Below are 17,196 nucleotides of genomic sequence, written 5' to 3' on the forward strand. Positions count from 1 at the left end.
GTATCCTCAAGAGGTCGCATTGTGTCGGCTGTATACGTCATCAAGGAGGACTCATTTCAGAAAAGTAATCATTACACAATCAAAGACGGTTCACTCGTATTATTATGAATGGGAGAAAGTGCAACGCGCAATATGGCGGAATAAGTCCCGCCTTCTAAATAAAAGAGCCAATCACTGATTGGTAAAGTTATTGCATCAAAGTCGGCCTGAAAAATGCAGATTTTTGTCATGATTTTAATGTTTAGAAACAGCTGGTGTTAGATTTCACTGGTGATTTCAAATTTAATCGTAAGCTTGGTGAACAGCTTTGGTGAATTTGACTGAAGCTGTACTTGCATGACTGAAATAGCTGTCTGAGGATTGTTTCAAAGATGGCCGCCACGTGAAATGCCACGTCTTAAAGGGACTTCGGCTGTGTCCAAAATCGCCCCCTTTATCCTTAAATAGGGCACACTATTTGATGGAACAGCCATTTGTAATGGTGTCCGAAACCATAGTGGACGTTAACGAGTGCACTCATTCAATCCCACAACGCACCGCAACAACATGAGTACAACTGATGTACACTCAACGGCTAGAGAATACCCATAATGCACTGTGAGGGTCGTGCCGATTGAATTCCCGCGTCGGAGCAGAAGATGGCGCTCGCAGCTGAATCATACATCCATCCATTTTCCAAACCGCTGGTCCAATGTGGGTACAGCGTATAAATTCCTTTTTACTTGATTATTAAATTGTTTAATTAAGGATTAAACATGCTAGTTTCCTTGACAGAGTTCAAGGTAAATCTTTTCATTACTACTGGAGCTGCCAGTTTGCAAAATCGGCACTGAGTGTCCAAATTTCATTCACTCCTCCAAGTGGACCATATTAGTGGACTAATGTTGGGAATAGGCCTATGTCACGAAAAAATTGAAGACCGGAAGTACGTCTTTTAGTAGGGATACGGCTCTTCCGGTTAGCTTTTTACAATGGTGGAGTCCGATAGATACCGCTGGACCAAATCTCTCTGCAACCTGCCTGAAGTCACATATGACGATGTGGTTCGGATGGTAAATGAAAACTCTCAAGTGGAAACGTCAAAACTGAGGAAAGGGTACAAGTTCGGGTGTAGCCTGCCATTGTTGTTATAGCTCTAGCCGTTCGCCAGTAAGGTAAACGTTTCTATGGTAACAGCGACCAATCAGCAGACGGTGCTGCTACGCTTAGGATTGTGGGTAGTGTAGTTTTTTTTTTTCATAAGATTGTGGATAAAACATGTTTTTCTTAAAACAAGGTTGATTTCATACGAACTTATAGCTTCTACAGGAGCAAAAACCTTCGTTTCACAACCTCATAGCTCGTGGTCAGTCTACCTTGGATGGTTTAGACATTATGGCTGATAATCTAAATCCTTATCGAGAAACACTGTTGACCGGAAGTTCTGAATCCCTACTCCGTGTTCCGGAAGCAGGAAATGTGACATAGGCCTATAGTGAATAGGGGCGATTTCAAACACAGCCTTTGATAAAATACAGCAATTGTGTTTAAATCTCCCTTTTACTTGCTAATATCAGCCTAACATGACACAGCGATTCAACTTCGTAAACCATCAAATCCAGCGGCTATTCTTTGAAAGTGCTCATTCTGAACGTGACTTTGGTTTCCAGAAAAAATACAAAAATTTGCACAAGAGTTGACCTGAAATTGACCATAGAAGTAGTTCATGTAGTTCAAACCTGCAACAGCGCCCCTTGTGGCAATGCTGAGAATGCAACAAGCATTTGTGTTGTGTTAAGAATTGAGCTGTAGGAGTTCACAAACTGTTGTAAAGTATATTTCGGCTTTTAATAAAAAGCTGCTGGCTTTGAGGGAAAAAGTAATTTTATTATTATGCAGCTCATTTCCATTTGAGAAACCGCTTTAGGCTGTTCCCAAAATATGAGGCTCGGATTATATATTGAGATTATGGTGAGGCAGTTCTCTCAAACTTAGAGAAATAAAAAATGCATTAGAGCTTGCTGAAATAACGAGGTGTGGTGGAGATACTTCACACTGTGGCTGAAATCTTCTGCATATTAATGATGAAGACAAGTCTCCTGATGGCACTGTGCCAAGCCAATTAACAAAGCCTTTATGAAGTCCATGTAAGTCAAATCAGACAGTTTCTCTTGACAGACTGCAACCTAAATCTCATCAGGATCCAACAGAGTTCGAGAGAAATCACAGCGTGAAATCAGACACTTTTAATTCGCTTCCAAAGCCACGGTACATTACCAAAGGATCGCATCAATAAGCCTTGCCTATTAACAACTAGTTTGTCTTACCATGCTGTCCCTTTTAATTTTTATTAAATTTCATTTGTACAGCACTTTCAATAATGGACATATTTCTAAAGTAAATACAAAGAAAGGAGTCTTACAAAAAACCCAGTGAACGAGTCATTGGGGAATGATTAGCATCGGCCGTGGAAAAACTCCCTGGAGGAAGAAACCTTGTGACTAATTACTTCAGTAAACTAAAGGGCAAACCAATGCAGTTTTCGTCTTGCTAGAGTAGTCTAGTGTTCAAAGATTTTGGCTGGTAGCCAAAAGGTTATAGGTTCAAATCCCACAAGGAGTGGCCAATGCTTAACCATGAGAGCAATGCTTAACCTCAGGTTATTCCTGGAGCACTGACTCTACAAATCACTTTAGACCAAAGGGACTCACTAAATGACCAATTAGAAGGGTTCAAAATAAACACTCGCCAAGCACCAAGCGAGGAAAAAACTTGGCTTTGACAAAGACTAGGTAAGAACCGCAACCTAATACATGATTTAATCATAAATAATCAGACCCTCAATGCAAGTGATGTGCGTGATTCAAATTTAAGTATATATATACTGTACACAAAGGGGCTGTTGAATGCTTGAATCTGATTGGTTGATGAACGTTCTAAGGTGCGCAATTATTTTCAGGGAATCGCACGACTAAACAGCCAACAACAGCAAAAGATCCAAAACCCACAACACCACCGACCAAGCAAACAAATATAGGATAAATAAACAATAGGAAAAAAAAAGGCAAATTATTTCAATGTTTTTTGCCACAAAATTACTTTTCATTATGTACGGAAAGCACAAACTCTCTCGCACTCGAACGCACACACATACAGCAGGGACACACACTCGCACATTAACGTGTTGTCAGCGCTACTCTGGCGATTTTATCAGTAAAATAGTTTAACAACTACATGAAGTCTCTCACTAGCGAGGTAAACGCCGCTGTTCTTGAAGCAGATAAACTTACAGTTTCTCTATTAGTAGAGACGCTTCTGCCGAACACTGTTGAGAGACACATCAGACTCAGGTAATTCACACACCCTTGATAACTCTCTCTCTCTCTCTTTAATAACTGCATTATTCTGCTATCAGTGGCTTAAGCCTCCGTTACTAACTCTAAAATGACGTTTTGGAATTAGGAAAGAAGGCTTGTGATGAGATGCGTAAGAAATTAGTCCTACACACAAGAGCATTTTAAGGACAAAAACCTGACAAATGTCTTGAAATACATCATCTGAACAATGTTTTGTAATGTAACCGTAGTATAAGCGGAATAATTGACAACGGGGACAATGGGGATATTTTGGGGATATTTCATTTAATTTTATCAATCAATAAATTCCTCTTGAAACAAACTTTGTTGTATTATTTTAATTTAATACTGTGAAGCTGCTTTGATACAATCTGTATTGTGAAAAGCGCTATACAAATAAACTTGACTTGACTTGACTTGACAACGGGCTGTTGAATTATTTGAAAATAATAATTCTTCATGAATAATAATCATGAGTCGTCAATTATTCCTTACATAAAACATGCAAACCATCTATTAAAAAAACGTTTCAATTCGAACATAAATTGAAATAAATAAATATAAATTGAAATAAATTGATTGTTTTTTATGCTGTTTTGTCTTTTTTTATGCGTTTTATATGTTGTTTTGTTTTTCTTTTTTTACATTGTTCTGTTTTGTTTTATGCATTGTTTGTTTTTTTATGTTATACATTGTTTTGTTTTTTTAATGCATTGATCAGTTTCGTTTTGTTTTGCTTTTTATACATTGTTCTGTTTTATATGTGTTGTTCAGTTTTGTTTTGCTTTTCTTAATATAAAGAAATAAAAATGATGGCTATTAGGAAATATTTATGATTGATAAATTCACAGACCATCCCCAGGTATAAGACTGTCATTTTGAGCGTAATCTGGAAATGCTATTGTCTGGCTTTTTCAATGACACTGTTATGCTTTTCTCTTTATTTTCATAATGCTGGATGTTGTAACACTATTAATAGGGCCAAGATGATGCCCCGTTTCCATAGTTACACAACACATTCTTTTGATGAATGACAGCTTGTTTGATAAATTACTCACAGCTCATAATCTGACAGTCAGTTCTCAGCCATTTCAATAATGCATTTGATTGGCTCTTTACAATCATATTCTGAAACACAATTGCCTGTAAAATGAATCAAAAATGTTTATATAAAAGAAAGGGCTCCAGAGGATGATTTTTTCAAGGATAAGTTCACCCAAAAATGACAAATTGTGCTATCCTTTACTGTACTCTCAATAGAGAAAAGACCCATACATTAAAAAAGAGCTGTCAAGCTCCACAAGGATTTAAAAAGCACCATAAAAGCAGCCTATATGAATCATATTCAAAGTCTTCTGAAGCTATACAATCGGATTTTGTGGAAAAACTGATTAAAATGTAAGTCATTATTCATAGGAAATCTTTCCCTCTGCCATAACACTCAACTTTCTTTTGCAGTTCACCCAAAAAATAAGTTCTGTCATCATTTTGTTCTGAACATATTTTGGCTGGTCCAGTATAGAGTGACCTTCAGTGGAGAAAGACCTTCACCTGGACCAGCCAAAATATGTTCAGAACAAAATGATGACAGAACTTCTTTTTTGGGTGAACTACAAAAGAAAGTTGAAAAAAGGACAAGATATGCATAGAAATTCAGCAGATAGAGAGAGAGAAAAAAAAGAGAGAATCTCTTTACTATAGGGACCAATAACTCTCAGTGATTGAAATCCCTTTTCTTCAAGCGTAAGGACACACGCAGGAAGACAATGGTGGAAGTCGTACAGAACTCTGTCGAGCGAAGCACTTTACAGAGAGCATGAATTATATATACACTTCACGACCATTGAGCGCTGCACAGTTTTTATGTTCAACTCTTTTCTCCTCACTGTTGGAGGAGTGAAACATTAAAACAGCTGCTGGCAAGACAGAGTCCATGTATTACCCAGCAGTGACTCACTGTTGAAAGCAACGACACGTCGACAAAAAGCGTTTATTAGATTGTTCGTGGACGTGGAGTGGGTCGTCAAGGTGAGCTGGCACAGCAGAGGCTCCTAAATCAGAGGATTTTTTTTTAGCTAAATCCACGTGAACTTGAAGGAACTCGTTAAACTCTTTATCTTCCAAAAAAAAAAAAAAAAAAAAGATAAGATATATATATTCTTCAATTATTTAATTTATTTGAAAATGAAACCAAGTACAACTAGGGAATCTTAACTGTCCTGAAAATAATACTTCAAAATGCTTAAAAAGAAAATGTAATTGTATATTTTACATAAAAAAAATAAAAGAATACAATATATATATATATTTTTTTTTTTTCATTGTTTTGATTCATTACGTTTCATTGTTTTGTTTTGTTGATTCATTTCATTTAGTTGTTTTGTTTCATTGTGTTTTACTGTTTGTTTAGTTCCGTTGTTTAATTTCATTTTACATTGTTTTGTTTCATTTCATTTTGTTTCATTGTTTTGTTTCATTATTTTGATTCTTGTGTTTGTTTAGTTTCATTTCATTTTGTTGATGTTTCATTGTTTTGTTTTGTTTCATTCTTTCATTTCATTTTGTTTCATTGTTTTGATTTGTTGAGTTTTATTGTTTTGTTTTGTTTTGTTTCGTTGTTTCATTTCATTTAGTTGCCGTTTCATTTTGTTCCATTGTTTCAAATTCCATTACTTTTGAACAACATTGAAATGTTTAAGTGTCAGGTAACTAATATACACAGATCAGTTATGCTTTTATATCTTCTTTTTGACAATACTAATAAACTACAGATTTTTTTTTTTTAAATATGTATTATGATATTTCATTTTCGATTGTGAGGTAACATATGACCTGGACATTTTTCTATAGTTTTAGTGACATGCGCAGTCATGGCCTAGTGGTTAGGGAGTTGAACTGGTAACCCAAAGGTTGCTGGTTCGATTCCAGAACCGGTGGGAAATGATTGAGGTGCCCTTGAGCAAGGCACCTAACCCCTAATTGCTCCCCGGGCGCCACACAAAGGCTGCCCGCTGCTCTGGGTGTGTGTATCCATGTTTGCAGTGTGTGTGTGTTAACTACTCACTACTCTGCTCCTAATGTGTGTGCATTAACTTGGATGGGTTAAATGCAGAGGTCAAATTCCAAGTATGGGTTACCATACTTGGCCGTCACGTGTCACTTTCACTTTCACTTTCACTTCACAATTAGGAGAGATGTGTTCTGTATTAAAAGCAAATTTTTCCTAAACTTCATATATACACTTTCTAAATCAGACACAACTGATGTGTGGCGGCTCACAAACCCATCAGAATGACACAAAGGCAAACTGTTAAGACAGGCGTCATCAGATGTCATTGACACAACTTGGACCTCGGGTCCTGTGTAACTTCCACTCACTCTCCACGGTTTGCCTCGAGGGCCGTACTGTGCTCTCTTGGACCTGTACCTTGCCAAGCTGTTGATGAACGCTCAGATTGTACATCATCACAACCCCATCCAGAATCTCCAGCAGGGACTTCTCTGTGATTGGCTGATCAGGCTCTTCTAACGGTCGCCCCAGCAACAGCCCATCGTTACCATGGCTTCCCTCGACTGGAGATGGCAGATGAGGTTGAGAGCGAATTGGAGGGGGGGGGGAGAAAAAGAAAAGAGAGAGAGAGGGTAAAAAAAAAAAAAAGTCATATTCCCCTTGAGATAGGTGATTTTATTTTCCTTTTTGAGACACTAATTTCTAAGCTAATTGGTTTCCATCTGACTTCCTGTGAAGCCGTGGATTGCGATTTTCATGCACTGCAAAAAATATCTATATTTTGAAATCAGTATATAAGTCCTGTTGTCCAGCAAAACACATACAAACAACATATATTATATAAAAATGTATTATTTGAGATATGTATTTATATTCTCTAAATATATCTTGAATGTTTAAGAAAAACTGCAAAAAAAATAAGTAAAAAAGCCATTTAAATGACATTTAATATAGTGCTATAAACACACATACACACACACACACACACACACACACACATATATATAAAAATAAATATATATATATATAGTTTAAAAGTATAAAATGTATAATCATAATAACCGCAAAATATTCTCCCTGATTTGAGATCTGACAGTACCATGTGATTCATGTGCTAGTCAACATCACAGAACAGTGTTAACATTCAGCATTAGTTTAGCTCTATGAAGTCTGCTGATGGACTCACTGTCTTCTTCGGTCCTCTGCTCTACGGTGAGCGTGCGGACCTTGACCTTCTCGGGCGGGGCGAGAGGTCGTCGAGGGGTCATGAGGCTGACGGCCGCGGTGCTGAGGAAGCGGTTCGCTCTGCCCAGCGTCGGAGAACTCAACCAACTGGGCCGGGCCAAAGCGCCACCCATGGCAACAGCGCCAGATGGTCTCTGTAGTTCACACACACACACACACACACATATCATTCGTCTTCAACATTCAGGGTAATGTCCTCGTCACAAAAAGTAGACCAACTCCACAAAACACCATGAATCAATTAAATGCCCTACACTAAATGACCTCAGTGGGATTCAGTTAAAGTAAAAAAAGTCAAGGTTACAGTGAGGGACTTACAATGGAAGCAAATGGGGCCACTTTTTGGAGGAGAAAATTGAAGCTTACAATTATATAAAAGAACTTAAAGCGTAACTCTCGCCAAAATGCAACCTGGGGTCTTTTTGTTAATCTACCCGAGGCAAACTTTCATTTAAAAGCATAATTAGGATGGAAACGCCACTTTTAAGTTTGACCATATTTTCGTTTTCAGTCAAATTGCCTTGTGAATGGGAGTGAATGGGGCACTACTATGATAGCATCAAAATCACTATTTTTAAAACACTAAGAAGGCTCGACACAACATGAAACTGTGCTGGAAGTATCACCAGGGGCTCTACACATGAACTCCAGCATTGAGAACAGTGTTTGTGGACACAGAGTTTACTAATGAGAAAGATTTTGAACAACTGTCTCTGTGACATTTTGACAGTCAAAAATAGTCGATCTCCGAATGCACCGTAACATGAAGGAGAGTAAAGATGGGAAGCTCCTAAAGCTTAGTTACATATAAATTCACGGATAATTTGTTGTTTTGTTGTTAGTGAAAATCAATATTGTCCTTGTATTTGAAAAAGGATCCTCATATAAGGAACAAAACTAAAATTCAGAGTCAGTTCATTCACATTCGGAGATCGACTATTTTTGACTGTCAAAATGCCGGTGGACACAGAGACAGAGAGTTGTTCAAAATCTTTCTCTTTAGTAAACTCTGTGTACACAAACACTGTTCTCAATGCTGGAGTTCATGTGTAGAGCCTCTGGTGATACTTCCAGCACAGTTTCATGTTGTGTCGAGCCTTCTTAGTGTTTTATCAATAGTGATTTTGATGCTATCATAGTCGTGCCTCAAGCTCTCCCATTCACAAGGCAATTTGACCGAAAACGAGAAAACGGTCAAACTTAAAAGTGGCGTTTCCATCCTAATTATGCTTTTACATGAAAGTTTGCCTCGGGTAGATTAACAAAAAGAGCCTAGGTTGCATTTTGGCAAGAGTTACGCTTTAAGGTTAATTGTTCTGTTAAAAGTTTGAGCTGGAAAGTTGCTCTAGTCATTGTTACGCCGTGTCCGATGCAATAAGATTCAAGCGACAAACTTAAGCGACAAACTTGCTCACTTTAAATTGTCAAAATTACATATTTTTGGTAATCAAAGATAATGCCAAATGCATTGATTGAGCTCAAAATACACTTCATAATACTTTTATATGCGTATTTCTCACAATTACGAAATAAATTCTTGGTAGACATTAAGGCACCTGAGCAGCTCCGGTTTCCTCGTCTTCATCCAAGTCGTCCATAGAGGTGGCCTGGATCTCCGCCGGGTCTATGATGATGTTGGCCTTTGCAGCAAGGTCATCTAAAATATAACAAAAACTGTCAAACAATCAACTTTAAAATGCATAAACAGCTAAGAAGTCGGAGTAGAAGTTGGATTCGTGTGTAAAATACACAGAAAAGAGGCTTTTGGGAATGAGTGTGACTCGGATTTCAACGCTCGATAACTCATCTCAGAGGACGACAAGCTCACAACTTTTTATGAACACTCCAGTCTATTATTTATTAATACACATTTGTCTTCTTCTGGACAGCCGAGTAATAAAAAAAACTTCGCTTCAAAACGTCAGAGTGCTTATAAGAACTGCTTTAGGAGAGATATGTGCTCCACTTCACTCCAAAGGTCTACATTTCCAAGGTTATTCAAGGCCGGCTGTCCAATAGAAGCGTAATTGTGAGAAAAATGGGGCGGTAAAGGCAGTTCGGGAGTAATTCACAAGAAAGGAAAAGGGAAGGAAGAAGAGAAAGAGAGAGAGAAGGGTGAAACTCAGCCTTGAGAGTTAAGTGAGTGAAGGAGTGAAATATATGGACATTAATGCATTTTTTTAATCATGGTAAGGTACAAGTTAAGTACTGAATTGACCCAGTAAGTCTATGGAGGATCTGTGTTACTGGGTAGTTTTAAACACAATTTTAGGGGGGGGGGGGGGGGGGGGGGGGGGTAGAGAATGTAGAATAAATGAATTAAAAACATACATGGCAGTTTTTTTTCCCGTTTGTTTTCCAAAAAATGTAATTAATTCAACAATAAAAAAAATTATAAAAAAATGTATAATAATAATAATAATAATAAATATATATATATATATATATTTATATATATATGTATTCATTCATCGAATGTTCACCCCTTTGAGCACATTTTACAAAAAAGAAAATTAAATAAATGTATTATTACATATAATTTTAAAATATATTAAATATCTAGAATACATAAACCAATTATTTAATTATATATTGCATAAATTAAATCTAATTTAAGTTTAATCAGGATTTATGAATAATTACATTTAAAATAATTTATCATTTATTGAATGTTCACCACTTTGAGCACATTTTAATAGAAAATAAAATAAATAAATAAAATTAAGTTTATTTTATATTATATTACATAGAATTAAATAAAATGTTATTTTAATATAAATAATTACGTTTAAAATGGTTTATCATTTATTGAATGTTTACCACTTTGAGTCGAGAAAATAAAGTTTATAAAAAATAAAATGATATTTATCTTATATTATACAGAATTAAATACAATTTAATTGTAATATAAATAACTGCATTTTAAATTTTTTTTATATTATTGTTTAATAATTTTATAATATATTCAAGGTTTGCCTCTTTGAGTACATTTTACTACATGAATAAAAAAAATTGTAATTTATTTTGTATTTAATTTTTAATTATATATTAAACATTTATAAAAAAATATATATAATATTTAACTAAATGTTACTTTAATATAAATACATTTTAAAATAATTTAAAGTATATTAATTAATTTTACATCTGCACATATCATCTCCTTAATGAAGGATCAACTGAGCTACAGAAAATAAGGTGGACATGATTAGTAAATCGACACCACTAAACGACCCGATAAGTAAATCTAATAATTTGTTGTACGACGTCTCAAACGGAATCATAAATTAACAGCAAGTAGATGATGAATTCTGACAGGGTGGATGACCCGAGAGATGTGGTTTCATTAATTCGGTGTCAGGCTGATATAGCGGCTTCATTACACCCGTGGGAATGACCTCTGGCCGTCTGTCAATTGACGTTGATAAATCTCAGACTCCATAAACATCGAAAGTGTCACGTCTATAAATTTGACGGATATTGAACCCCCCAAAAAACCCGGGAACAGAAAGTACACTTGCCAGTCGCAGAAGACTAAATCTGAGTCACTGGAACAGCTAGTCACGATTCTCCGCAAGCAACCTGGCAAACATGCCAAAATCACCCCGTGAGGGAAATAAACTGGCTCCGGTCGGAGTGCGGCTGCCACTTGCTTGCTATGAGTAAAAATATCGGGATTTGCCATGTAATGAGTGTGATGGAGCCATTAGAAGAAGTCAGCATGGAGAGAGATTCAGAGAAAGAGCACCTCGGTTTCACCTCAAACTGATGCTGGTTAGAGAAGGTTGGGGTTAAAAGTTGAAAGAGCTTTAGTGTAGTTCGATAAACATGTCCTGGAGAAATGTCAAATGGGATAATGGGATATGTTTTATTATTATGATCATCATTGCAGGTGGAGATTACATTTATACTTGACCTAAATCAATACTATGCAATCAATAAACACAGTCATTATGAAGCTCAGCGATGATTATGATTTTGACGAAAATTATTTCGATGGTAAAGGTCATCCAAGATGTTCATGTCTTTCTTTCTTCAGTCAAAAAGAAATTAAAGGTTTTTGAGGAAAACATGGACAGGATTTTTCTTCATATAATGGACTTCAATGGCAACCAATGGTTGAAGGTCCAAATTGCAGTTTCAGTGCAGCTTCAAAGGCTCTACACGACCCCAGCCGAGGAATAAGGGTCCTATCTAGACAAACCATCAGTACTTTTCTAAAAAATAATAAACATTTATATACTTTTTAACCAAAAATGCTTGTCTTGCACTGGCTGTGATGCGCCACACATTACGTAATCACGTTGAAAGGTCACGCAGATGTACAAACCTAGTGTTTACGTGCGAAGACTAAGTAAAAAACTTAGTTTTACAAAATAAATAAATAAATAAAAGGTAGAACAACGATGTCGGGCGACTTTAGGATTGGAGGAGAAAATGAGATGGAGTTTTTCGTCCCACCCTACATTTTTGTGACCTTCCCAATGTGATTACTAGGGATGGCTGATGCGAAAATGACGTTCCGAAGCTTTTCGAGATCCCGAAGCACAGATGTTTCGAAACACTGATCCGAAGCGTGATTCAAAGCACCCATGTCACGTGACTACGGCTAAATGAAGCTTTGGAGTGTTTCACAAGTGTTTCGACAGGTGGCATGGTCTGCCGAATCAGCGTTTGATTGACAGGGTCGGGAACAGACCACACAATCGCACATCTGTATAAAAGTGACGTCAACGCATCTTGACCTCGTGGGTTTTTGCGAGAGGATTTTTTCAAAGGCTGGAGAATTTATCTGTAAAAAAAAGAAGTAGGCCAAGTCCTTCCACAGCAGAGAAATTCATATTTTTGAATAAAAATCTATAAAAAAGTGAGACATTGTGGCTTGATTTCTTTTATTACTTTCATTTTTCATGACCAAACATAACATTATGCACAGTGAGGAGCCTACAGGTTACAAGCTTCACATATTAGAAAAATACAATAATAAAAAAAATGTTAATGGCTCGTTGTCAAGGTTGTTTCAGATCAACACCTGCAAGTGACCACTAGGTGTCACCGTTGAGACGGGTGTCGGATTGTTTCGAAGCCTCGACACAATATGGCACATTTGCTTCAACTGTTTTTTATTGTTTCACGAAGCCTCGATCTGCCCACCACTAGTGATTACGTAATGCGTGAAGTTGTGGACGTGCAAGACAAGCATTTTCGGTTAAAAAGTATATAAATGTTTTTTGTGTTTTTTTTAAATGACTGATGGATTGTCAAGATACGACTCTTATTCCTCGGCTGGGATCGTGTGGAGCCTTTGAAGCTGCACTGAAACTGCAATTTGGACCTTCAACCTGTTGGACCCCATATGGAGAAAAATCCTCAAAAACCTTAATTTCTTTTCGACTGAAGTAAGAAAACATGAACATCTTGGATGAGATGGAGCGGAGTAAATTATAAGGACATTTTAATTCTGGAGTGAACTACTCCTTTAACCAAAAAGCCATTCAAACCCATTCAGCAACTTTGGGAACAATGAAAATTGTTCAAAATTCGTTTCTTGGTTTTAGAACTCATTCCTGCAGCGCTTTATGGTCAGAACAACTAATAAGCCACAAATAATGAAACATTACTGAATATTTGAACCATATTCTGTGCTGAAAAAGATGAGGAGCAGATGGAGGATTTGGCTGCATAATATTGAGTGCAAACAAACACTGCAAGGTTCGATGGCCAAAATCAACAATTAAAAACGAATTATGTAATATATGTCAAGAAAGAAAAGCCCTCAGCAGCTGCTAAACATAAACCAATATTGTCAAGATGCAGTGATGACAAGGGCCAAATTTTGTACACAAATTCTTCAGACAATCAAATCTGACAGCATTCGAAACTGTCCCTGCAAAAAAAAAAAAAAGTGTGTACCACTATTAATTTGTCCTTTCCGAAGTCTTGTTTTACTCTCGGATGGCTTTGATTGTTTCCTCAAAGTCCCAAAAGAGTTCAATCAGGCGCCAGGAGGGGAAAGAGACGCTTCTGCAGAATCAGCGGGGAAACAAGGAATGTAATTATCAGCTTTTAATCAAACGAGGGCGGTGAATGGGAAACGCCGGGAGAAGATGTGTGTTTAAGGAGACAAAAGAAATGGAGAGACTGAGTGAGAATTAATGAAATTCTAACTCTGGTACAGCAGAGTTGTGACACATGACAAGACGTGCCTCGCCTCTCTCAACCAATGAAACACACATAATCAAACACAAATGCTGAAAACGCCTTCCTAATTTAATCACAATGGGTGAATACTAGGCTGATTCATAACTTGCGTAGCATCTGTTCTGTATAGTAGGTTACATGTGTGACAAAACATAATATGCTAAAGAAAATAGCATGTCAAAGGTCAGATAGCACATTTCTTTTACTATTTCGGCAACTTTTATTGATAAGTATAGTGTGGGGGAACTGGGTCAGGAAATAATGCAAATCTGAAATCACAATGTGAAAAGTTTGAATTTTTGAAGTATGCAATTAAGAGGCGATTCATAAACTACCAAAAATTAGCAATTTGACGAACTTTAAGTGATGTGTTAAATTTGTGGATGTTAAAATACTTTTTTTCTGTATGAACTATAAGCCATTTTTAATGCCAATTTTAATCTGGATTACGTAATCAGTTTCCAAAAATTAAATACTCGTAATTTAGATTCCACTTTAAAATACTCGTAATGAGACTACAGTTATTTTTTTACTGATTACATGATTACGCAATATTCACAAAATGGCAGTAAATTCAAAAAAATGTATTGATTCTCCTCAAATCTATTTTTTTATGTTCCTAATATAACATTTTTAAGATTTCAATAATTATTAACTTTTCATCAATTTACGAATTAGTTTGGAAAAACCTGACTTAGTGTAATGTTGTGTTTAATGCACTTCATGTTGTTGATAAAGAATGGAATACATTTTATTTCTCTTTGCATTTTTATATCAATATGGCAGAAGATTATCCTATTCAAATCAATGTAAAAAAACAAGTTCAGTCAGAAGTAATCAAAGTAATCAAAGTAATCAAATAGTACCTAAAATGTGTAATCTAATAGATTACATTACTAGCAAAAAAAATTGTCATGCGATTTGTATTCAGTATTGGACTACAATTTGTCAATAATCTACCCAGCACTCAATAATAATGCCAGTGGTTTCACCATCACCAACATTTTTTGTATTATTTATTAAAAAAAATTTCAGAAAGTAATAAAGCTGTTTTGGAAACATTTTCCCAAAAGTAAGAGTGTAAGCATGAAAGATCACTACTGTTTCTGTCACACTGTATTGCAAATACAGCTTTACATCAATGCGACCATAAATCAAACAAAGTTGTTTGAATGGTTTGTTTAAATTTAACATTATTGGATGTATGGATGGATATGTATGTATGTATGGATGGATGTATGGATGGATGGAAGGATTGATAAATTGGATGAATGGATGTTGAATGGATGTTGGATGGATGGATTGGATGGATTGGTGGATGGAAGGATAGGTTGACCGGTGGATGAATGGATGGATGGATGAGTGGATGGTTGGATGGATGGGTGGATAAATTGGATGAATGGATGGATGGATGTTGGATGGATGGATTGGATGGATTGGTGGATGGAAGGATAGGTTGACCGGTGGATGAATGGATGGATGGATGGATGAGTGGATGGTTGGATGGATGGGTGGATGGATAGATAAATTGGATGGATGGATGGATGGATGGATGGATGGATGGATGGATGGATGGATTGGTGGATGGAAGGATGGATGAATGGATGAATGGATGGATGATGGATGGATCGGTGGATGAATGGATGGATGGATGGATGGATGGATGGATGGATGGATGGATGGATGGATGGATGGATGGATGGATGGATGGATGTTGGATGGATGGATTGGATGGATTGGTGGATGGAAGGATAGGTTGACCGGTGGATGAATGGATGGATGGATGAGTGGATGGTTGGATGGATGGGTGGATAAATTGGATGAATGGATGGATGGATGTTGGATGGATGGATTGGATGGATTGGTGGATGGAAGGATAGGTTGACCGGTGGATGAATGGATGGATGGATGGATGAGTGGATGATTGGATGGATGGGTGGATGGATAGATAAATTGGATGGATGGATGGATGGATGGATGGATGGATGGATGGATGGATGGATTGGTGGATGGAAGGATGGATGAATGGATGGATGATGGATGGATCGGTGGATGGATGGATGGATGGATGGATGGATGGATGGATGGATGGATGGATGGATGGATGGATGGATGGATGGATGGATGGATGTTGGATGGATGGATTGGATGGATTGGTGGATGGAAGGATAGGTTGACCGGTGGATGAATGGATGGTTGAGTGGATGGTTGGATGGATAGATAAATTGGATGGATGGATGGATGGATGGATGGATAGATAAATTGGATGGATGGATGGATGGATGATGGATGGATCGGTGGATGAATGGATGGATGGATGGATGGATGGATGGATGGATGGATGTTGGATGGATGGATGGATGGATGGATGTTGGATGGATGGATTGGATGGATTGGATGGATTGGTGGATGGAAGGATAGGTTGACCGGTGGATGAATGGATGGATGAGTGGATGGTTGGATGGATAGATAAATTGGATGGATGGATGGATGGATGGATGGATGGATGGATGGATGGTTGGATGGTTGGATGGATAGATAAATTGGATGGATGGATGGATGGATGGATGGATGGATGGATGGATGGATGATGGATGGATCGGTGGATGAATGGATGGATGGATGGATGGATGGATGGATGGATGGATGGATGGATGTTGGATGGATGGATTGGATGGATTGGTGGATGGAAGGATAGGTTGACCGGTGGATGAATGGATGGATGGGTGGATGGGTGGATGGATAGATAAATTGGATGGATGGATGGATGGATGGATGGATTGGTGGATTGGTGGATGGAAGGATGGATGAATGGATGGATGATGGATGGATTGGATGGATCGGTGGATGAATGGATGAATGGATGGATGGATGGATGGATGGATGGAAGGATGGATGAATGGATGGATGATGGATGGATAGGTTGATCGGTGGATGAATGGATAGGTTGTCCGGTGGATGAATGGATGGATGAATGGATTGATGGATGGATGGATGGATGGATGGATGGATGGATGGATGGATGGATGGATGGATGGGATAGGTTGATCGGTGGATGAATGGATGGATGAATGGATTGATGGATGGATGGATGGATGGATGGATGGATGGATGGATGGATGGATGGATGGATAGGTTGATCGGTGGATGAATGGATGGATGAATGGATGGATGGGTTGATCAGTGGATGAATGGATGGATGAATGGATTGATGGATGGATGGGTGGATGTTGTTTTGTCTGACACCCAAATTGAGATCCTCATTGTTTTTGGGGTCACATGCAAATTTGTACTTTACCACAGAAAATGCAGCCAACCCAGGCAAACTCCTGACAAACTCCTTACACAAATAAAATCATCTAATGAAAACCACAAAAAAAAACATATCATTACATAAAAGGAACA

The 17,196-nt window shown here is 37.5% G+C and overlaps 1 protein-coding gene and 1 long non-coding RNA gene across 4 annotated transcripts in view; one reads left to right on the top strand and one right to left on the bottom strand.

The window, feature by feature from the left end:
- Nucleotides 1-3,584, top strand: part of LOC309475250 — a 394,252-nt gene extending 390,668 nt beyond the window's left edge. Inside the window, exon 3 of the long non-coding RNA XR_014197578.1 lies at nt 875-3,584. This is a non-coding gene — a long non-coding RNA (uncharacterized lncRNA). The remainder of the gene's footprint in view (nt 1-874) is intronic.
- The window catches only part of rnf123 (ring finger protein 123), a 151,162-nt gene that overhangs the window by 111,800 nt on the left and 22,166 nt on the right, over nt 1-17,196 (bottom strand). For all 3 annotated transcript variants that reach the window (XM_082137792.1, XM_082137794.1, XM_082137793.1), the window contains exons 22-24: nt 9,147-9,247; nt 7,532-7,724; nt 6,763-6,908 (exon numbers count right to left, since the gene is read on the bottom strand). In XM_082137792.1, the coding sequence (XP_081993918.1) occupies nt 6,763-6,908; nt 7,532-7,724; nt 9,147-9,247 (440 nt within the window). The remainder of the gene's footprint in view (nt 1-6,762; nt 6,909-7,531; nt 7,725-9,146; nt 9,248-17,196) is intronic.

This window comes from Leuciscus leuciscus (genome assembly GCF_965113295.1).
Source record: "Leuciscus leuciscus genome assembly, chromosome: 15".
In the NCBI taxonomy this organism is placed as follows: Eukaryota; Metazoa; Chordata; class Actinopteri; order Cypriniformes; family Leuciscidae; genus Leuciscus; species Leuciscus leuciscus.